The sequence below is a fragment of the Lagopus muta genome, chromosome Z (genome assembly GCF_023343835.1).
Source record: "Lagopus muta isolate bLagMut1 chromosome Z, bLagMut1 primary, whole genome shotgun sequence".
In the NCBI taxonomy this organism is placed as follows: Eukaryota; Metazoa; Chordata; class Aves; order Galliformes; family Phasianidae; genus Lagopus; species Lagopus muta.
This window is the reverse complement of record NC_064472.1, coordinates 41,445,823-41,468,848: the sequence shown is the minus strand read 5'-3', so window position 1 is coordinate 41,468,848 and position 23,026 is coordinate 41,445,823. Positions and strand designations below refer to the sequence as shown.

The window sequence follows — 23,026 nt, the reverse complement described above, 5'->3', positions numbered from 1 at the left end:
TCAATATCTGTCAGAACAAATCAACAACAAGTAAAAAGTCAAATTTTTTATTAAGCCAGCAGGCTTTGCAGTGGAATGGATGAATGTAAACACACATTCTCTAGTGAAGACTTCCCCAGAAGGTGGGAGCACGACCAACTGAAAAAACAAGCTCAGCACTGTAAATCACAGTAGTATTTAACAACAGAAGTTAGGGCTGTAAAAGTCGAGCAATCTGTGACTTTAGAGACAGAACTTGCTTTCTCAGTGGAATAACTTACAGGCAACCTGGCTAGAAAAAAAATAATAAAGATCAGTTTACTTCTTCTTTGGGGAAAAAACAAAACAATACTGCACTGAACATGCTTTAGTAACAAGTTTGTAACTACCATCAATAAAGCTAGCTATGAGGACAGACATAGCAAAAGTATAATCTAAGAAATGCAAAGTTTATTTTTTTTGGATCACATTGTGAGAGAGAAAACATGATTTTGGATGAAGTGCACTTGTATTTTTAAATAGATTGATTTTGGTGTACTAGAAACAAATGTCAGGAATCACAGGAAAACATGAAATTCTTTTCTCTAAGTCAGTAGTCTGTTCACAGTTACAGAACCAAATGTTCCTTCCATTTTCCTCAATATTATTCATAAGGTGACAACAAATAATCAAAATAATAATAATAATAAAAAAGTAAAAATAATCAGCTAGCAACTTAAAAGATTAATGTAGCCGACCATATTCTCTGTAGAAACTGCTCAGAAATCCCAAATAACAAAAAACAATGCTGGGATGCAGCATTCAAATAAATCAATTCAGAGGTATGGCTCTGTGACACCTCTGAACTCTGGAGGCAATTCCTACTAAATGAAATCACTCACCCATAACTAACCTTATCTGTTGCATCAAGGTCAGCTCCATGTTCTGACAAGCATTCCACGATATCATGGTATCCCCTAGCAGATGCTGTCAAGAGTGGAGTCTCTCCTTCTCTGTTTTTAATGTTCACATCACAGCCTGCTTCACAAAGTGCTTTGGCAACAGAGTAGTAGCCATGCCAAGAAGCACAATGCAATGGGGTTTCTTCTTCCTAGAGACACAGAATAAAAGCCCACAATGAAAAAAACAGAAACAAATGTTACAAGAAGCAATTCACCTCCTTAACTTAGAGAGAAAGCAAGATGGCAGGAAAAAGTCTGCTATATAAGCCTTGTAGAAAGGGGATAATTTCAAATGCTGATGTTCTCAAGTGGTTCCTGCTGACACACTAAGGGATTACAATGAAGCAGTAGATTTCCATCATCACCTGGATTCTGGGAGTCTATATTTCTCACTGTAAGGCTATCTGTTGACAACACTCTGAATGTGAGTAGTACTAGATTGGACATTTCTGTGCCATTAAGGCTAACTGCCTTGGTTCTCCTACTAGAAAAGTGATTCTCATTCATAAACACTTTGTACATCCACATCTTGCATGCTAAGGGACTAAAATAGTGTTTAAGACAGATAAGTCACCAAGGAGATATAAATCTCACAAGACTTTTAGCTTGAGACATTTTTTTGTTTGTTTGTTTGAACCAAGGAAGATTTAAAACGTCATTTCCAATATCTCTGTATTTTGAAACAATTGGGTGGAACATCATCAAGAAATCCAAATGTTTCATAACAATAAGTTATTGAAACTAATGGTTGTGTATCCCACTACAAAACAAGAACTGTATCAAAGATTTTTTTCAAATTCTAAGAAATGAAATATCCTTTCTGTACTCGATTAATAACAACAGACAATTAGTGCTGATACTAGAGGACGTGGGCTGCAATCAAGTTTTTGTAAAAAAGAAAAAAAAAAAAATCTAAGGAAGGAAGTAAAAGTTGATTCTGCTTAAACAATACAAATGTAGCCCTACAGGATGCCAAATTTCAGTTCCACAAGTCAACACCCATGCACAAGAGAGTATCAACGAATTTAGGGTTGAACACGTTTTATTTTTCAGTTAAAACTTTTCTTTCATCTTACAAAACTTGACAGTTCAGAGCTCACAGAACAATAACCATCTTTAAAGGAGCCCTTCTGAACGCTTCTTCTGTTTTCAAAAATGGCTGATTGACACTTCTGAACTCTCTCATGCCTCATTAAAAAGCTACTGAAATCAAACCAACAAGTAATGAAGCGTTAGCTGAACTCACATACCACCAGCTGGACCTTCATGATGTGAAGCTTCTTCATCTTTAAGCTTCCACTTCTAAGCTAATTCGCACTTTCTGAGTACAGCAGTGGTTTATGCACTGTTTTGAGTAGCTATTTATTAAGAGGTACCAAGACCTCCACGATTTCAATTTTTTGTCTTTTCCAAATTCACAGAATCATAGAATGATCCAGGACCTTTAAAGGCAATCTAGTCCAACTCCTCTGCAATGAACAGGGACTCCTACAGCTAGCTCAGGGTGCTCAGAGCCTGGTCCAGCCTGGCCCCGAACGTCTCCAGGGACAGGAGCCTGTTCCAGTGCCTCACCACCCTCACTGTGTAAAACTTCTTCCTTGTACCCAATCTTAATCTCCCCACTTTTAGTTTGAAATCATTTCCCCTTGTCCTGTCACAACAGATCCTCCTGAAGAGTCTGTCCCCTTCCTTCTTACAGCCCTCCTTAAGACACTAAAAGGAAATTCGAACATATTAGAGGCTGCAAGGAAAGGCTTAGAGTTTTGACCACTTACACTAAAGCTGTGTTTCTGTAGGAAAAGCAGAAAGTACTTCACCTTATCTTGGAAGTTTGGATTGGATCCAACACTGCAGAGAAACTGAACCACATCCACATGCCCGTATCGAGCTGCAACATGAAGAGCTGTCTCTCCAGACTGCAATTACAGAAGAACATAACGGTGTAATTTTGTATGTTGCCCTAAATTCACACCACTGTACACCACACCATGTACAGTTTGATTGTCTATACTACTTGGGGCACACCTTTCTTCCTGTACCCTAACAGCTACAGTTAGCAGAGGTCTCCAGTTTGCAAACTGTAGTTGTATGTGACAATCACGATACCACCAGACAAAAGGTATTTCTTCAAAGGCAATCCTTCTCTGGAACTTACTTTCCTATTTCATTTGCTGAAGATTGCAGCCACAGTGGAATTTCTGAGTAATGTGAGGAGACTGATGTGTGCATAGTTGTCACTGAAACAGGTATCCTATTCCTATTCTTGCTATCCTTCCCAACTTTACATCCATACATGTAAGGAGTTGACCTAACATTTCATTATATCCTTTGGTACATGTATTTTGGTTATTACATAAAGTAATTTGCAAACTTCTTTTTTTTTAAAGTTACATTATAAAGAAACAGTATTTCTACTAACAGTGTAATTCCTCTTCCAGTATTTCTATCAGCAATATCAGTATTCAATTCCTAGTATGCCTTTCCTTTTGCTAGTTCAATGATCAAAGCACATTTCACAACTACATACATTTCACAAGTATAACTGCTTCTGTATTGGAGCTTTGGCTAGCACGGAAACATTGCTATGGTATAAGCTTTTAACAGCAACTGACTTTTCAGGCAAATGTTGCGGAAATAACTGTGATACAGGCTAACAGCTCATCAACTTTAAGTTCTTAACCTCTTTTGTACTCAATAAAGTAAAATCTATTTGTCAGACTAAAGTGATATTCAATCAAAATGAATGAAAAACAGAATCACGATTTTACACTGAGTTCCAACGCAAAATCCAGTGCTCATGTGAAAATTAATTTAGGTTTGTTCTTCTCCACCTGCCCACCATGTACTCATCACATTTATATGCACGCTTGGTTAACATCCATCAGAAGAATAATCAGTATGTTCAGCTACTTAAAAGCTGTGTTATTAAGCCCTATATGTCAGCTTGTAAAACCAAACTAAAAAAAAAAAAAAATCAGTCATTTTGTAAAGCCATAATGTGATGGAAAACACAGCAATAATGGCAGGATAGCAGAGTCCCAGGCTGCAGCAAGTGAGGAGAAGCCCTAGTGCAGCAGCCGTAAATGTAGAAACAAAAGAAAAAAAGCTGCATACCTTCAGAAGGCCTCAGGTAGGCAGGAATCTCTTACAAGATACCTTTGTCTCTGCTGTCAACCCTTACATGAGGTCTGGGAGGGGGTGGGTCCTGGCTCCACCCCTTCTGGTCACTCTGGTGCATTGCTTGCACCTGAGCTCCTTTGGGTTGGCTCTACCTTCCACCAGGTGCTCAACCAACAGCTGTTTCAGGCTGTGACTTAGCATTTTTGCTACACACATGAAGAATCAAAAATTCACAGCTCAAAATCATTTCAGTTCAAAGACCTCTCTCTTTGCAAAGGTAAAGCTTTATGAAAACAAAATACCAAACAAGCTGTTTCCACGAAATATGGAAAAAATGTTGTTCTTACCTTATCCTTAACATCCAAAGGACATTTATTCTCATTCAGAAATTTCAGTGTTTCTATATGACCGTGTCGAGAAGCCCAATAGATTGCGTTAGATCCAGCCTGTCCAAAATTTTTGATTATAGGTGTCAGCAATCACTTTAGAATCCTGATTTTAGACATTTACTGAGGTAAAAATGCACATACATGTATACTGATACACTAAACAAATCAAATTCATCACAGTAAATTTGAGCTTATCACTTACATCAACATTTTTATATATATACTTTTTTTCTTCAAGTTGGTTTAACAACTGGACATATCAATACCAAAAAATCCACCACACTCTATACATGGATAATTAACAGGATAACTAGCTCTATGCAAGGGATAATCCTCTTCACCCTTGCAAGTGAGATTATGGACAAGTCATAAAATAAAAACCTATGTTGTGCTTATTCTTCCATTTATTAGGTAGGAGCAGACAGTGCTTCAAGTTCACTTTAAACAAGACCCAGATCACTCAAAGATATTTTGAAGAAGCACTAACTGCAAAGTGTACCTGAATTTTAGTTAGTATCTTTAGATTAGTATCATTCAAATTACCACAACTAATAAAGTGATCAAAATGAGGGTATATGCATTAATAACAAATGAAGGTATAAAAAATTTGCATTTATCTTTTTGCTATGGAGACAAGTGAATACCTTACAAAACAAGCTCTACAGCACATTCTTTTTCATCTCCAGTACAACCTGTTCTGAACTGCCTGTCCCCTGCTAGCTGTACTGAATGTGAAAATCTTATATAGAAATGGTGACAAATCAGAATTCTTACTTTGTCTTGGACATCAATACGGGATCCGCGCTTTAGAAGCAACTGAAGCATCTGAATGTTTCCACAGCCAGCAGCAATGAGTAGTGGAGGTGTTCCATGCTAATAATGAAAAATACAAGCAAGAATAACCTATTTAAATTTTGAAGGATTAAGAACAGAGATTGGAATAAAAGAAAGACAGTTAATGGCATCTCTGGGTGTCCAGTTTTAAACAAGTCTTTGGGGAATACTGTATAGGAAACAACTACACCTTTGTCCAACTAAATTTATTATATATCAGTTTGCTGCATTTTTTGCGATGAAGTCACACTAGCTAAATGACACAAAATATTAACAGCACACTTTTCAAACTAGGAATAATAATGTTAAGTTCTCACTAGCCCAGTTTTCAAAAGATGGCCCCTTTCACAATTTCTTTATAGCTGCATTTCAAACAGCTTAGAAAAAAAGAAAAGAGTATAAAAAGAATATTAAGTTTTTGGCCACAATACCTCAAAAACTCACTAACAACATATTAGGAAGTTAAATGGTACTGCAGCATTTGAACAAAAATGCGTATTCAGGACTCCTTCACAGCAAAATGATAAATGCTTTACTTTCACAGTACTCTTCAAGAATACTTCTTGAAGTGTTTTATAATGAAAATTATAATCATTCAAAAAAAAAAACCAACTGAAAATCAAAGCTGAGATGATTTATCTAAGGTTTAACAGCAGAGCCAGCAGTGGAACCTCAGTCTCCTAGGCTCAATTATAAAATACTCCCACTCAAGCAGCTGCAGGATACTAAAATTCTTCAGCAGGCAACTCATTTTGTTTCTGAAAATGAATGGCCCAATATAACATTGTGTTCGTATATACACTTTCTTCTGTATGGGACTTTTGTTTCTGAGAGCACTTTGCAAAGCTGGTTTGTCAGTCTGGTTATTTGTACATGTTCAGCCACCTTTATGTGTTCTAAGAAACAGTTGCAAACAAAGCTCTTTTATATAGATTTGATTAGTAGTTTTTCAATGGCTTACTTTTTCAAAAGCATATTTCAGGCTCCATTTTCAGGTAGTCTGAGAAGACTGCAGGCAGAACTTACTAAATTTTTCCCTAAAGAAAGGCAGAACAATTTCCCATCCACTTGACATTTCTTTTTCATTTCATGTGTTACATTTCTATTACAGCCACACTGACATATTCCACAAGGTTAGAACTAGTTTGCCACCCACCTCATCACAGACCCACACTCTACCTTGTTAGGTTGATTGACATCGTAATTTGTCAGAGATCCCAGAAGGTGCTGTAATCCAGGAACATTATCATCATTGATGGCATGAATAATAGCTTTCATCACAAAAGAATCTTCCTCATCCTTGTAATTAAAGACAAAGAAGAAAAACTGTTAGCTTCAAGAAAAATAACCCCTCTCAAACTCAACAGTTGCCAAGACACTGTAAAATTTTAAAAAGTGAAATTCTGAAGTCTTCTGATGAAAGTAATCCTTTGTGAAGCTTATAGATAAAATGTTTGAATGTTGTTTGAAAGTCACACCAAAAAGCTCTGCACCTTTTTTAGTTCAATAATACTTAATCTATAAACTCATTATTCACTAAGATTCCAGACGCAGAACTAATTAAGGCAGAACTAATTACACTCATCTATCCATCCAAAGGGAAATGGTCAGCAGCCTACTATGCCTCTTGATTGCACAAACTTATAGGGCTGGATAGGATCTACTCAAGGGTGCTGATGGAGCTGGTTGAAGTGCTAAACAAGCCACTCTGAAAAATTTACCAGCAATCTTGGCTATCTGGGGAGCTCCCAATTGACTAGGTACTAGCAAATGCAATGCCCATCTGCAGATAGTGCAGAAAGGAAGATCAGAGGAATTACAGGCCTGTCATTTTGACCTTGGTGCCAGGCAAGATCATTGAGCAGATCACCATCAAATGGCACATACAGGACAATCAGGTGATCAGACCTTGTCAGAATTGACTTATAGTTCTGCCTGACTAACCTGGTCTTCTTCTACAACAACATTACCCACTTAGTGGATGAGGGAAAGGCTATGGATACTGTTTACTTGGATTTTGGGAAGGCATTCAATTCTGTTTCCCAAAACCTCCTCCTAGAGAAACTCGCTCCTCATGACTTGGGAGGATGTACTGTTCACTGGGTAAAAAACTAGTTGGATGGCTGAGTCCAAAGGGTCTTTCTGAATGGAGTTAAATCTGGTTGGTAACTGTTCACAGGTGGTATTCTCTAGGGCTAAGTATTTATGTCAGTTTTTATATCTTTATCAATAATATTGATGAGGGTATTGAGTGTGCTTTCAGCTTTACACCACGTTGGGAAGGAGTCTTATCTGCTTGAGGGTTATCCTTCTGCAGACGGATTTGGATAGACTATATGTACAGTCTGTATTCAACTGCGTGGCATTTAACAATTCAAGATGCTGGGGTGCTGCACTTCACAGAATCACAGAATCACAGAATCACCCAGGTTGGAAGGGACCCCAAGGATCATGTAGTTCCAACCCCCTTGCCTAGCAGGGCCACCAAACATACACATTCAGATCAGGTTGCCCAGGACCCCGTCCAACCTGGCCTTAAACACGTCCAAGGACGGGGCATCCACAACCTCCCTGGGCAGCCCGTTCCAGGGCCTAACCACTCTCCTTGTAAAGAACTTCCCCCTAACATCCAACCTAAATCTTCCCTCCTTCAACTTAAAACCATTTCCCCTAGTCCTGCTGTTGTCAGCCCTTTTGAAGAGTTTACTCCCCTCCTGGATGTAGGTTCCCTTCAGGTATTGATAGGCTGCAATGAGGTCACCCCGCAGCCTTCTCTTCTCCAGGCTGAACAAGCCCAACTCCCTCAGCCTGTCCTCATAGGGGAGGTGCTCCAGCCCCTTACTTATTACTTACGTCATAACAACCACATGCAGTGGTACACATTTCAGGAAAAGTGGTTGGAAAACTTCCTAATAGAGAAGGGGATGCTGATCAGTAAGTAGCCAGTTGAACATGCGGGTGCAGTGTCCCCAGGTGGCCAAGAATGCCAGTGGTGTGCTGGCTTACATCAGAAATAGGCTGGCCAATGGAAAAGTGATTGTCCCTCTATATTTGGTTAGACTGCACCTTGAATACTGTCTTCAGTTTTGGGCCCGTTAATACAAAAAGAATATTGACTTGTCTAAGCATGGGAAAAGAGCAACAAACATAACGAAAGGACTATGAAACATGACACACGAGGGGTGGCTGAAGGAACTGGGGCTATGTAGTCTGGAGAAAAGGAGGTTGAGGAAAGACCTCATTACTCTCTAATACAACCTGACAGGAGGTTGCAGTGAAGACAGTGTCAACTCTTTTCTAAGGTGACATGTGGCAATGGCCCTAAGTTGTGCCCTCCCTCCTTTCAAGAAGTGGTTTAGATTGGAAATCAGGAAGAATTTCTTCAGAAAAAAATGGTGGTCAGGTATTGGTCAGTTATTGCCCAGGGAGGCGGTAGAACCACCATACCTGGAGGTATTTAAGAGATGTGTGTATGTGACATGGTTTAGTGGCACACTTTTCAGTGTTAGGTACATCACTGGACTTAAGAATCTTAAAGGTCTTTTCTAACATGTTCAAGACATTAAAAAAAACATGTACACAAATACAAAAAAACAGAATAAAGTTTTGTGTTATCCAGGGATATGCTGTAGAAGAGGTACTTTGGATCCAGCTTTCATGCATTCCTATGGACCAGGTAGGAATCTACAAAATAAATAATGAGCCTAGGTATGTTTGCGGACATAACTTTATTTTTCTCCTATGCACTAAAATTCACTGAGCCAAATATCTGAACCTCTTACTTCCTTCATACTGTGATTTCTGACTTTTTAAAAATCTAACATTAGAATGTGCAGAAGATGATCTCTTCTGCTGCAATACAGGTATGGAACGCTGATGGAGTTTTAAAAGACATAATGACAGCTGATAAGCTGGGGTGGGGGAAGTGGGTTAAGTGGAAAAAGAGAATAAGCAGCGTGGAAGCAAAAAGATAGGAGAAAACGGAGACAAAGATATGTGGGGTTACAGAGGAGGGACACAAAGAAGATAACAAGAACAAAAGAGGCTTTGTGAAATTTTTGAATGTGACTCCCATCTTCAAGAAGGGCCGTAAGGAAGATCCGGGGAACTATAAGCCTGTCAGCCTGACCTCAGTACCAGGGAAGGTTATGGAGCAAATCATCTTGGATGAGATTGCACAGCATGTACACAGTGTCCAGGGGATCAGGCCCAGCCAGCATGGGTTCATGAAAGGCAGGTCGTGCTTGACCAACCTCATCTCCTTCTATGACTGGGTGACTAGTCTGATAGATGAGGGAAGGGCTTTTGATGTAGTCTTCCTAGACTTCAGCAAAGCCTTTGAGACGGTCCCTCACAGGCTTCTTCTGGGGAAACTGGCTGCCCGTGGTCTGAACAGATATACACTTCTTTGGGTAAGGAACTGGCTACAACGCCGTGCCCAGCGGGTCATGGTGAATGGAGTGAAGTACAGATGGCGACCCGTTTCAAGTGGTGTCCCCCAGGGGTCGGTACTGGGGCCCATCTTGTTTAATATCTTTACTGATGACCTAGATGAGGGCATTGAGTGCACCCTCAGTAAGTTTGCAGATGACACCAAGTTGGGAGGTGGTGTTGATCTGCCTGAGGGTAGGGCGGCCCTGCAGAGGGATTTAGACAGGCTGAACCGCTGAGCTGAGGTAAATGGGATGAGGTTCAACAAGGCCAAGTGCCGGGTCCTGCACTTTGGGCACAACAACCCTATGCAGCATTATAGGCTTGGGGGTGAGTGGCTGGATGAGTGTGAAGAAGAGAAGGACCTGGGGGTGTTGGTTGATGCTCGGCTGAACATAAGCCAAGATGAACGTGTGCCAGGAGGGCCAACGGCATCCTGGCCTGCATTAGAAACAGTGTGGCCAACAGAAGCAGGGAGGTGATCATCCCCCTCTACTCAGCACTGGTGAGGCTGCACCTCGAGTACTGTGTTCAGTTTTGGGCTCCTCACTACAGGAAAGATGTTGAGGTCCTGGAGTGTGTCCAGAGAAGGGCAACGAAACTGGTGAGGGGTCTGGAGCACAAGTCTTATGAGGAGCAGCTGAGGGAGCTGGGATTGTTCAGGCCGGAGAAGAGGAGGCTCAGGGGAGACCTCATTGCACTGTACAACCTCCTGAAAGGAGGTTGTGGTGAAGAGGGATTTGGCTTCTTCTCCCAGGCAATGAGCAGGACACAGGGCAGTGGCCGCAAGTTGCATCAGAGGAGGTTTAGGTTGGACATAAGGAAGAACGTTTTTTCTCAGAGAGTGGTCAGGCACTGGAATGGCTGCCCAGGGAGGTGGTGGAGTTGCCGTCCCTGACAGTGTTCAAGAGGTGTCTGGATGACGTGCTGCGTGATATGGTTTAGTACTAGTGGTGGCAATGGTGATGAGGAGACGGTTGGACTGGATGATCTTATAGGTCGTTTCCAAACTTGTGATTCTATGATTCTATGAAGTATGATCCTATTAATGCTCAGGAAAAATGAATTTACCCAGCTCTAAACATATTATTGCTGATCACATGGGATTTCTGAATAGGGAGAGTAAGATAAATAAGATGCTCCTGGATTTATGAGGAAGTGTTAATTTCAAAGCATACAGTTGCTACTACTTAAAATCCAGTAGATATATACAACCCGAAAAACTGAATACTGCCAACTCTAAAATTTTGTCCTTAAGTAACTGCGTAGTATCCTTAGTTTGATATTGCTGTCCAGCATTTATCATATTATGGATGCTCAGTAATTCTGAATGTTCTGTTAAAAATACCAACAGTATTATTTTATGCTACACTGTGCCATGAAAAAAAATCAGATGCAACTTTTCCACATTATAATTGCTACAGTACTAAAATTCCCCCTGAGTAAAACTGAAAAAACAGACAAATGAATTTCAAGCACAAGCTGATCAGTCTCAGTAACTTGTGGGATAAAGAATGTCGTAGTATTGCTAATGAGTGGTAAAGCTCAACAATAACTTGAGCCAGACGTAAACACCCAGAGCGCCTAGCCCTTACATGCAACCAGACTTGGCTGCGCGGGAAAACAGTCGTGTTGCGCAGGTATAAAAGGTGGTAAGCACCGCCAATAAAAGTCCTTTGTTCTGCAGCAGCAAAGGAAGCAACATCTCTTTCGCCACACCTGCAAGGGAGCTAGGTGACCTCTTGCAACAGTAACTGATAAATGGAATTTCAAAGTTGGTGTCACACACAAGATCAGACTGTGGATAATTGCCCTTTGTAGATTTAAAATCTATTTCTTCCTACATCTGAGGATTTATTAATCCTGCACATTTTGTCCAATATTTGCCTTAGAATCATTTCAGAAAACATTATTCCAGATGTATAAAGGCATCCTAATCATATAAGTATACACTTACCAGAGTATCATCACTCCTAGCAACACTCATATTACTTCTGGACAAGAAGGATCTTGATAATCTTTGGCACAAGGATATCAAGCGTACTGATTGCTTTTTAAAAATAAGAAGAGAAAAGCTAAATTAAAACAAGAATCGAAACAGTACTTGCGATAGAATGCTATATGCCTTTTAAAGGAAGACTGTCTACTAATAACACAAGCAAGTTTTATTCCAACCTCTCTCCCATCTCTTTTTGAAGTTGCATTTGAATCTTCAACTGTAATACAGATAGGCTATTTATTTACACTAGTAGAACTGTATAATATTTTTGGATTGGTACTGTTTCTAAAAGCCATTCAGATACAGAGCAAAACATAGAAAGTATTTAAATGCGTAGATTTTAAAGCACACACAGAAAATCTAACTGGGCATAAATTAATTGACAACATTCCCTTAAGCTGTTATTGTAATATATATTTATATATGTATATATATATTCATGTGTATATTCATATATGCAGTAACATAGACTTATAATTTAATATTAAGGAAGAAAATTAGTATTTCAGTTTAATAAACACCATAGATATTTTCCAAACAGAGACACTGCACTGTGGCAAAATAAACAAACAAATAAATAAATAAAAATTACAAGTATATCTGGATAATTTTTGTTTCTGCTCAGTGGCTTAGCAAAATTACTGTACTTCTGGACTCTATTGAACTCAGTAAAACTCTTTTTCTAATATTACAGACTTCCGTTGTGTCATGTTTCACTCTCCTTGTATAAATAGTAGTCAGTCCTTGCTTACTATCAGTTTGAACTCCCTAGTGTGCACACAGAAGGAAAGAACTGTCATTAAGTGTTCCCTGCATTGACCAACAACTTTAGCTAATACCCTGCCTCATTTCTGAGATTAAATGATGTTTTCCTGTAAACAGACTGACAGTGTCAGAGCAAAAGCCCTTTGCAAAAGAGACTAGCTTTTACTTCCTATTCTGCTTCGTGTTGGCATAACTTGGTGGAACAATAATTCTGTGAGGCCTGCTTAAAAACGGTTTGATTTACCTGTATTACTGCCACAAAAACATGAACCTACATCTGGGAGTGCCTTTACTCTACAAATATGAGCAAGATAGGTGATAACAACAGACAACTAGACACGTAAACACTCCACACACACGAGCACTTCTGTGCAGATCATTAGCAAGGAAGTCTTCACACTATACTCAATCTCCTACTTTATTCCAAATGACAAAGGAAAAGCATGTTTTTCTGGAGCAGGTAGCATTTTTGTATTTATATGTTACCAGCACTGAGATGATTTATTGAATGACTTACTTTCCATTTTCGCCGTGCTGCAAACTTCTTGAATTTCTCCATATTCACTGCAGATGCTTTCCTACTTAGTGCTTGCTGAGTGTCTTTAGGCTGTGAGCAAAAGTAAAATGTAGCTATGAAATATCCCACAGTTACAACCAGAATTTTCATAAAACATCTTCCTTTATGTAAAACTTCCAATTACTTTATTATATTATGATGATGTTTTTATAGTGTAAGCATGTATTTGAATACCCACAATCTAGTGAGACATGCAGGTGGAATTCCCTATGAATACAGTCTAAAGAAAATCCAGGTCTAAGAATATTTAATGAAATACTAAGTTGGGTTTTTTGTTTCTTTTTTTAAACAATAAATCAAAAAGCCAAAGAATGTTGATTTATCATTCTAAAGATAAGCTTCATTATTATGTATCACTGTGATGGAAGAACTGTGTATTATTTCCTACACAAAACATGTCTTCTAGGAAAATTTCCTGGCTGAATTTAGTCAACCTTTGTTCTGATCTCAGAGTCAGTAGCTAGATACAGCTGGAACAAAATAATAATCATATCCTACCTACCTATGCAGTAAGTTCAGCCTTTGATATTTCTCACAGGCTAATGTCAAGCATCAGTCACCAGTGAAACATACGTAGTTTTGCAAAGCATGATGCTGTGTTTAAAGTTATTTTTATTGGGAAGTACGGGTAAAGGTAATGATGAGAAGAAGGAAGAGAGGATATGAGCAGTGGAGAAGGCAGAAGGAGAATATTTGGAAGGTTAAGATTATGAAGGAACACTGCAAGGTACAAAATATAATAACTCCTGTTGCAGGAATGGAAAATGTGTACGTGAAACACAAACATAGTGCTTGCTATACTGGTTTCAAAATCACTTCAATATGACCCCAGATGTCTATTTCACACCTGTACTAGTTAAGATTAACTCAAAAAAGTCAGCAGAACAGAGAATACTGCTACTTTTTCTAGTCAAAACTGCAGTTTGGCATATTGCTGTGGAAGTATATCTGCCCAAGGATGCTAAACGTGAACTGGTTCCCTGGAAAGTGGAAAGAGGCCACAGTGCAATCTCAAGGCTTGGGAAATCATTGCTGCTAAAGACATTTACTATTCATAATTAGAATTTGATAGGGTATTGAAAAAAATCCATGACATGCATTAGTGCACACTTTAAGAAGAGTGACAGGTCCACTTTTTCCCTTTCAGCTTAGAAACGCTACAAAAGCTTATCCTTAAACAACCACTGGAAGACTGAAGGAAGTTGAGGACTGCCCCACATCAACTGCCTTCAGTCTAAAGGGGGAAAAAAGACAGAAGAGAGAAGACTCATCTATGCCTGATCTGAATAAGGAGATTAGAAGACAACAAAGGGACTGGGTTGAGATAATGCATCTTTGTCAGTACAGTGCTCTCTGAACTCTCGCTTCTCTGGATGAACATGAATTTTATCTTAACAATAAACTGCCCTTCTTGCATAATTGCATATGTAAATGAAGTCCACAGTTCACACACACTAGTATTCATACAGATAGCCTTCAAAAGCAGTAAGATATATTTAACAATTAGACCAATTGTCAATTTGAAAGCTTTGCTGAAGAACATGTGAAAGTGGAATAAGAAATCAAGAACGATTAAAAAACAGAACAGAGAATGAACTGCATGCTCACCTTGATCCAAGGATGCAGCAAACTATCTTGAATAGTCATTCTCTTCCTATAATAGGAGAAAAGAGAATTGTTTCAGGTAGTAAAAAATAGAAAATACAATATAGTAAAAAAATTAACATTGTAAAATATTCTGTAATTTGAAATATTACAGACATTTCAGAGTGCAACAATGCATATGCAAGAGGAACAACTCACTTTGGATCCTTGACTAGAAGTCTTCGTATAAAATCTTTAGCTAGGGCACTGGTATTACTGAAGAATTCTTCTTCAAATTCATAATTCACAGCAGACACGTTTGCTAATGTTTCCTGCTTGGTTTCTCCAAGAAATGGCGATGCACCACTTAGACTGCAGAAATACAGAACCCTCCTCACATTACATGTTGAAACACAGCTGTTTAACTCTCTCAGCTCAAACAACAGCAGAAAGTGAACATTTTTTTTCTTGCTTTAAGACTGGAAATACTATTTTCAGGAAGGTTTGATTTAACAGGGCAAAAAAATTCTCTGCAATTTTAGAGAGTATTACCTACAGATTTGAAGATAGCTTCCCACGCAATCTCACGGCCCACTAATGACCATTCTAATCAATAATTATAATACTGCTTTTGTGATTATTCAACTTGAAACATCTTCTGCAATCAAAATTAGTTGATTTGCATAGGCATCACCAAAATCCCAGAGAACAGATTAAAAATCTAGCAATTCTAAGAACTGCCCATAGATTTTTGTACTTACAGGATGTAAGTTATGACACCAATGCTCCTGGAATAAAAAAAGGGAGAGTGGAGGGAAATGGAGAAAGAGAAGGAAAAACGTAAGTTTAGAACACATAAATAACCATAACATTTATTTCAAATAAGATCTAGTAACTCACCACATATCTGCTTCAAGTCCAAGAGGCTCATAATTTACTATTTCAGGAGCTAAAGGAAAAAATAAATAGATCAGAATATAGCCCATGAGGAAATCTATTTCAACCTATATAAGTCAGAGATAATAAACTAAGACGCTGACAGACTAAATACCTTTAACATATATATTCCTACTATAAAAGTAGGAATGAGGGAATGAGTGCTACAAACTGCTTAGTTAAATTTCAAAATATCATAAATTACCAAAAGTAATGCCTTCTATTTATTTAAGTGGAAACTACAACAGATACAAGGAGTGCAATAACACAGTTTGAGAGATCAAATTCTCAGCTAGAAAACACTACTTTTCAATACATTCACAATGATTTGCTATGCATTTTCACCACAAATGGACAAAATGCATGCCACATTCATAAAAATCTGCACCAGAAGAGGTGACCCACTGTCGCTGCTGTCACAGCTGAAGTAGTCCCGTCCCTCACTGTGCTCACATCCACTATTAAAGTTCCATAAACATTCAGCAAGTCAATGAATGGCAGTGGGTGCAATGTTTTCCACAGAGGAGTTATACACCTCTGCTTCATACACGCTTCCATGTCACACACAGTTTCATTAGAATGCCTCTCTGCTGCCACATCTTACATGGCAACAAAATGTAATGGAATATTGTCAGGAATATTAAACTTCCATTGCCATACCCCCAGCACGTGTCTCTGATGAAATGGATCAATATAATAATACAGGAGGCATTACTTTTGGAGCAGCCACCATGTAAACTCTATCTCAGTCAAGCCAAGCTAAACCACATTTATCGTTTCACAGACTGGGAAGGAAGAGTTTTAACAACATCAAGTTTCTCACCAACAAACTCTGGTGTTCCGAAAATATTTTTGAATTCATTTCCAAAATCAATTTTGTGTGCTAAACCGAAGTCAATAATCTTGATTCGAGGCTTTGGTACATTTTTGTCCAACAACATTATGTTTTCAGGCTTGGAAAGGTAGGAAAAGAGAGAAAAAGGAGATTACATATTGGTACAAAATGTCTGATACATTCCAGTGCTATTCAGTGTTGAGCACTTCCTGTATATTCAGCAGAGAAATCCTGCTTTTTCCTATCACAATTTAACATGATAAAATCAGCAAATCAGAGTTTCATGCTGATGACAAACTGCTGATTACTGCAGGCACAAAATTCTACTCCTTATGGATACAACAGTTGCAGTTCTCATTTGGAAAGATCCTGGTGAAACACGTTCTCTTCAGTAAAGATCACAACCCCTGTTTATGATCACTGCAGTTCTGCTAGAAGCTTCTAAAAGACAAAAACTATTAAGGAATATTTGATCAATATTACCCCCTGAAAGAGTTTTTTTTTTTTCACAGAAAGTGAGGAAACAACAAATCAGGGAAGTATATCTCTCTGCTTTTGGTTCTCCAAGAAACTTTAGGAGTGGTCCAGCTCCCAGACTTTAAAGCTTGAAATCCTTTCATAGATGAATAGCAGGTTCTTGTATTTAGCAATTACTTTTTAAAATACAGCAAAAGATTCTTTACAACACAGAATCACAGAATGGCTTAGGTTGGACGAGACCTTAAAGATCATCTACATCCAACCTTCTGACATAAGCAAGCTTGCTACCCACCAGATCAGGCTGCCCAGGGTCCCATCCAGCTTGGCCATAAATGCCTCCAGGGATGGGGCAGCCACTGCTTCTCTTGGAACCTTACCACCCTGTGAGTAAAAGATTTCATCCTAACATCTAACCTAAATTTCCCTTCTTTTAGTTTAAAGCCATTCCCCCTTGTCCTATCACTATTTGACTTCATCTGCCAGTTCCCTCAGAACCTGTGCATGGATCTCATTGGGTCCCACGGACTTCTGCACCTTCAGGTTCTTAGATGGTCTTGAATCTGATCCTTACTTACAGGAGGCAGATCTTACTTCTTCCAGTTCTTACCTTTGCTTTCTGCAGCTGGGGTGGTGTGGCTTAGAGCCCTTGCCACTGAAGACTCAGGCAAAGAAGTCACTGAGCACCTTAGTTTTATCTATATCCCTCATGATCACATCTCCAGTTTCCTTCCAGAGAAGGTTTACACCTTCCCTGGCCTTCCTTTCATTACTGACATACCTGTAGAATTTCTTCTTGCTCCCTTTAATGTCGCTGGCTAGATTTAAGTCTGGGTTTTAGCTTTCCTAACCTGGCTGCTCAGAGAAATCCTCTGTAGTCCTCCCAGGTTACCTGCTCTTCTTCCACTCCCTACAGACTTTCTTTTTGAGCTTAAGTAAGTCCAGGAGCAACTTGCTGATTCATGGAAGTCTCCTGGCATTTTTGCCTGTCTTCCTTTTTCCTTGGACTGCATCAGGCTTAGAGAAGATGGTCCATGAGTACTGACCAGCTTTCTTGGGCCCCTCTTCCCTCCAGGGCTTTATCCCATGCCACCCTGCCAAGTTGTTCCCTGAAGAGTTTCAAGTCTGCTCTCCTGAAGTCCAGAGTGGCAAGTTTGCTACACAACCTCTTTCATACTCCAAGGACTCCAAGGCTGCCCTTGAGCTCCACATTACTCACCAGCCCCTCTTTGTTGGTGAGGACAAGGTCCAGAATAGCACATTTTCTTGTGGATTGCTGTACCACTTGGAAGAGGAAGCTACTATCAACACATTCCAGGAACCTCTTCAACTTCTGGTGCCCTGCTGTGTTGTCCCTCCAACAGATATCAGGGGGACTGAAGTTCACCATGAGGACCATGTTTTGCGAATGTGAAGTTGCTCCTATCTGTTTATAGAGAGCCTCATCCACTCAGTCTTCCTGATCCGGCAGCCTGTAGCAGGCTTCCACTATGATGTCTTTCTTCCCTGTCTCTCCTTTAATCCTAACCCATAAGCTCTCTGTCAGCTCCTCATCTGTCCCCAGGTGGAGCTCCCTGGACTCCAGCTGGTGATGTCGTGGGCAACACCTCTTCCCCTTTTCCCCTGCCTGCCTTTCCTAAAGAGTTTATGCCATTTATACCATCCATTCTATCATGTCTCAGTGATGCCAATGACATCATAGCCGTGTAGGCACACACATGCCTGCAACTCTTCTTGCTTGTTCCCCATGCTCCATGCATTAGTGTGCAAGCATTTGAATTGGGCTCCCATTGAGGCTAATTTACCAACTGGAACTCCTTTATCTTTCACCTTAGGTGCAATCTTACTGGCTTATGATCCAATTGCAGGTCTGTAACACCCATTATCATCATCAGCTTCAAAGTGGGATGGTTTGAAGATTCCCTTTCTCAGAAACTCTGGGTTAAACCTTCCTGATTAAATTGGAAAGCTTGTTGCCAAAGATGGTCTTCTGCTCTGAGAGATGAACCCATCCTCCTATAGAAGACCAGATTTCTCAAAACTAGTTCCATGACATAAACAGCTGAAGCCCCATTAATAACACCACCAGCCCTGTTCATGACACTAGACTTCAATGGATGTTGCTCACAGCCGTGTGCATTCTTATATGCTCAACATACCTTTAGATCAAAGTGGGCAATTTGAAGAGAATGGAGATACTGAACACCATTAAGTATTTGCTTGAGAAATTCTGTGGCTTCCTCCTCTGTAAGAGACTCTTTTTCAGCTAAGAAGTCGAAGAGCTCTCCACCTGCAACACTGGGAAAACAGGATTAGAGTTATTGCCAAGCTTGTTTTAAGCTACAAGCTCCTTTAGCACAGTTATTATCAGACCAACCTCAGAAAGCATCCAAAAGCTTATAAATTGACAGCATCAAAGTAGAAGATGGAAAACACTTAATTCAGTATCTGAAATAATAATTACCCCCAACTTCCCTGAAGAGGAAAGATTACAATAGAAAAAGTTCACTTTTTAAAAAAAAAAAAAGGTTGGAACAACTAAACATACATACATTTACAGGAAGCTGTATCCAAATTTAAGTAAACTAAAACCCACATACTCAAATCATACTGAATATTAGAAAATAAAGCTTGTCTTTGCTCATACACCCATATGACATCAGCTCCTGTTCGGTTGTATTTTATTGGAAAATACAAAATTCAAAGCTTTCTTTATAATAATTATTAGTATTGTTTTTTTCATTGTTCTTTTAAAAAATGAATTAAAGAACACAACTTCTCCAAAGTGTTCAACTCTTGAAAAACATTGTGTACTCTCTGAAATAGTGTTATTGCACTCAGCATGCGTGTTATATTTCTACTCTAATCTACCACACAACTTCTCTAACAGGGAGAATCTACAACTGCTCTTAAAACAATTTAGTTGGCTTTCTGGGCTGCAAGGGCATTGCTGGTCCATGTCCAGCTTGCCACCCACCAGTACCTCCAAGTCTTTTCATCAGAGCTGTGGTCTATCTTTTCATTCTCCAACTTGTAGTGACAGTGGACATTGCAATGATCCAGTTGTGAGATCTTGTACTTGAATTTGTTGAACCTCATGAGGCTCTCCTGGGCCCACTGCTTGAACGCCTTTAGGTCTTTTTTGATGGCATTCAGTTTCTCAGGTGTGTGACTGCACCACAGAGCTTGCTGTCATTTGCAAACTTGCTGAGCATGCACTCAATCTCACTGTCAGTGTCATTCATGATGAAGATACTTAAAAGTGTTGGCCCCAGTATTGACCCCTGAGGGACACCGCTCATCACTGATCTCCATTCAGGCATGAGCCAGTGATCACTATTTGATGGTTATGATCTTGCAATTAGTTCTTTGTCCAATGAACAGTCCATTCACCAAATCCTTGCCTTCCATTTTGGAGGAAAGGATGTTGTGCAATGTGTGTGTCAAGGGCCCTACTGAAGTTCAGACAGACAACATCAGTGGATCTTCCCTTGTCCACTGACACAGTTTCAGCTTCAGAGAAGGTCACCAAGTTGGTCAGGCAGACCTGCTCTTGGGGAAGCCATGCTGGTTGTCTTGCATCATCTTCTACTTTTCCATGTGCCTTAGCACAGCTTCCAGGAGCAGGAGCATCTGCTGCATGACCTTCCCTGGCACAGAACTAAGGCTAACAGGTCAGTAGTTCCCTTGGTCATTCTTTCTATCCTTCTTTAAAATGGGTGTGATATTACCTTTTTCCAGTTCATCAAAGACTTCACCCATTTGCACGATTTTTCAAATATCATTGAGAGTGGGTTGGTGACTACATCAAATAATTCCCTCAGGACTCCGGGATGCATCTCATAATGATCCATATATTCAGCAATGTTCAGTCTCCTCTGGTGGTCATGAAACTGATCTTCACTTACAGCAGGAGCGGCACTGCTTTCCAAACCCCATCATCTGATTCTATCTGCTCGAAGTGTGTGTAAAGAGCAGCTGCCAATCAACACTGATGTAAAAAAATTGTTAACTACCTCAGCCTTCTCCTTGTACGCTCTTGCCAGTCTGCCTGTATAGCTCACTAGGTGGGGAGTATATACCCTCCTAAGCTTTCCTTTTCCAGTTAATGTACCTGTAAAAGACTTTTTTATTCTTTGCAATCCTTGCCAAGTCCAGTTCTAATCTGGCTTTAGCCTTCTTCCCAACTACATACCTACACAATGTAGCAGCATCAGGTTACCTGTCCCTATCTTCACTGCATTTTCTTCTTCCTCTCCAGTTTGACTAGTAGGTCCTGGTTCAGCCACACTGGTCTCCTTTCCTACCTTCCTACACTTGGAGATGGAGAGCTCTTCTGCAAGAATGAAAGCTGCCTTAAAGATCTGCTAGTTCTGCTCTGCTCCCTCATCCTTGAGGACAGATCCCCAGGGGAGTTTTGTTGACTTCACTCCCTGAGGAGCTGGAATTTGCCTTTCCTAAAATTTAGCATCTTGATTTTACTTTTTATCTGTCCTATATCCCTCAGATGTGTGAACTTCACCATTGCATGAAGCGAACAAGAAACAAGATTCACAACTTTTCTTAAAAAATAATCAAGCTTTCTTCAGTTTAAGAACACCTACAGAAGTAACTTGCCACTCTGCAACTGTTTTTTCCTGTTTATAAAAACTGCACTACTACACAGAAAGGTGTTAGAGACAGCAAAGAAAGTCACATTATCCCTTGTATTTTGTACAATACTGATAATTTAAAAATTATATGTATACATATCAGAACGCACAACCTAATACAGTATTTATAGTGTCTTTCTGTAGGGAAAAAATAATCTGTGCATGATTTAAAGTTCTAATTATGAAAAATAATGGGATTAACATATAACAATAGTTAAACAGTCCAGGCAAGTTTCTGGAAATACATTTGACTTACTTTATCGTGTCTACTTTTCAAGAGACTTAATCTGCATTATTGTAATGCAAATTACATGAAAAGTGTATTTTAATGAGTTCTTGGAGCCTTCACTGAGCTGCCTAGAAGACAATAACAGTATTGTTTTGGGTATTATTTGGGGTGTTGTAGTATTTTCTTCATGAAAGTAATTATTAAAACAAGTGCAAAATGAAATGCCAGAATTACATTACTTCAAGGAAGAGAGATAATTTCAGTAACTTTTTTGTTTGTTTGTTTTAGAAACATTAAAATGAAATTGCTGCAGATTAAATACAGTTGATTATGTTATGCAGGCTGGTCAGAAAGATCTTACATATGGATGCATATGCACATTCCCTCATTCTTTGCTTCCCTCTGAATTAAAGTGAAAAATTTCAGAGAGCTTAATAATGCAGGTATTGTTTATTAGCTTCCTTCCAATGCTTATTAGAAGAACGTTTACTCTGTTACCTTCCTGCTGACCCTGGTTAGGTCTGATATTAAACACTAACACCGTAGGTATACAGAAAATCATTGCATCATTACAAGGTAATTGTTACTTTAAAACAACTCATAGAGTGCTAATGCGTGTCTGCACTCAACATGCTTTACAAGCTAAGTTTTAATTCTGCAGTTTATTTACTGGCTCACAGTTCCCTTGATCAGTGTAATCTACTCTCACAAATTACATAATCACTTTATATACTTAGATTCACACTGGATGATCTTGAGCGGACTTTCAAAAATTTCGGATTAAGAAACCGCTTTAAAAAAAGCCAGTCTAAGACACTGGTTCTCAAACCTATGTCAGTCCTCACAGATCTAAAATACTGTCAGGTTTTCAAGTCTAGTCCTGTGCTTCAGCCAGGATAATGTGTTCCCATACTAAATAAACACAGTGTAAACTATTCTCCCGTGTTTAACTTTAGAGGTGAAGCTGCAAGCCAGAACTGTAACAAAAGAAAACCTTACTCACCAAAATACCTGCACGTAGCCTTTCTGCTGCATGGCAGCAGCCTCAATCTAAAGGAGAAGAGGCAGACCATTCAACTCCTAAGACTAACCTTGCAAAACTTCAGCCTCTCCCAAGAACAACACTGGTTCCACTGCCAGCACAGTGACCCAGCACTGTTTCTCATGTACCAAAAACAAGTTAGGCTTGATACTGCTGGTGAATGAATGCCCTGTTTAAGTCTAGCTGAAACCAGATCACTAGACAGGCTCCCTGCTGCTGCCAGAGCCCTGCAACCT

The 23,026-nt window shown here is 39.4% G+C and overlaps 1 protein-coding gene across 1 annotated transcript in view; it reads right to left on the bottom strand.

Annotated features, from left to right (window-relative positions):
• Positions 1-23,026, bottom strand: part of DAPK1 (death associated protein kinase 1) — a 94,982-nt gene that overhangs the window by 23,992 nt on the left and 47,964 nt on the right. The window contains exons 4-16 of the mRNA XM_048932137.1: positions 19,027-19,165; positions 16,379-16,508; positions 15,520-15,568; positions 15,381-15,407; positions 14,839-14,991; positions 14,644-14,689; positions 12,976-13,065; positions 11,652-11,744; positions 6,443-6,562; positions 5,204-5,302; positions 4,388-4,486; positions 2,738-2,836; positions 872-1,069 (exon numbers count right to left, since the gene is read on the bottom strand). Coding sequence (XP_048788094.1) covers positions 872-1,069; positions 2,738-2,836; positions 4,388-4,486; positions 5,204-5,302; positions 6,443-6,562; positions 11,652-11,744; positions 12,976-13,065; positions 14,644-14,689; positions 14,839-14,991; positions 15,381-15,407; positions 15,520-15,568; positions 16,379-16,508; positions 19,027-19,165 — 1,342 coding nt within the window. The remainder of the gene's footprint in view (positions 1-871; positions 1,070-2,737; positions 2,837-4,387; positions 4,487-5,203; positions 5,303-6,442; positions 6,563-11,651; positions 11,745-12,975; positions 13,066-14,643; positions 14,690-14,838; positions 14,992-15,380; positions 15,408-15,519; positions 15,569-16,378; positions 16,509-19,026; positions 19,166-23,026) is intronic.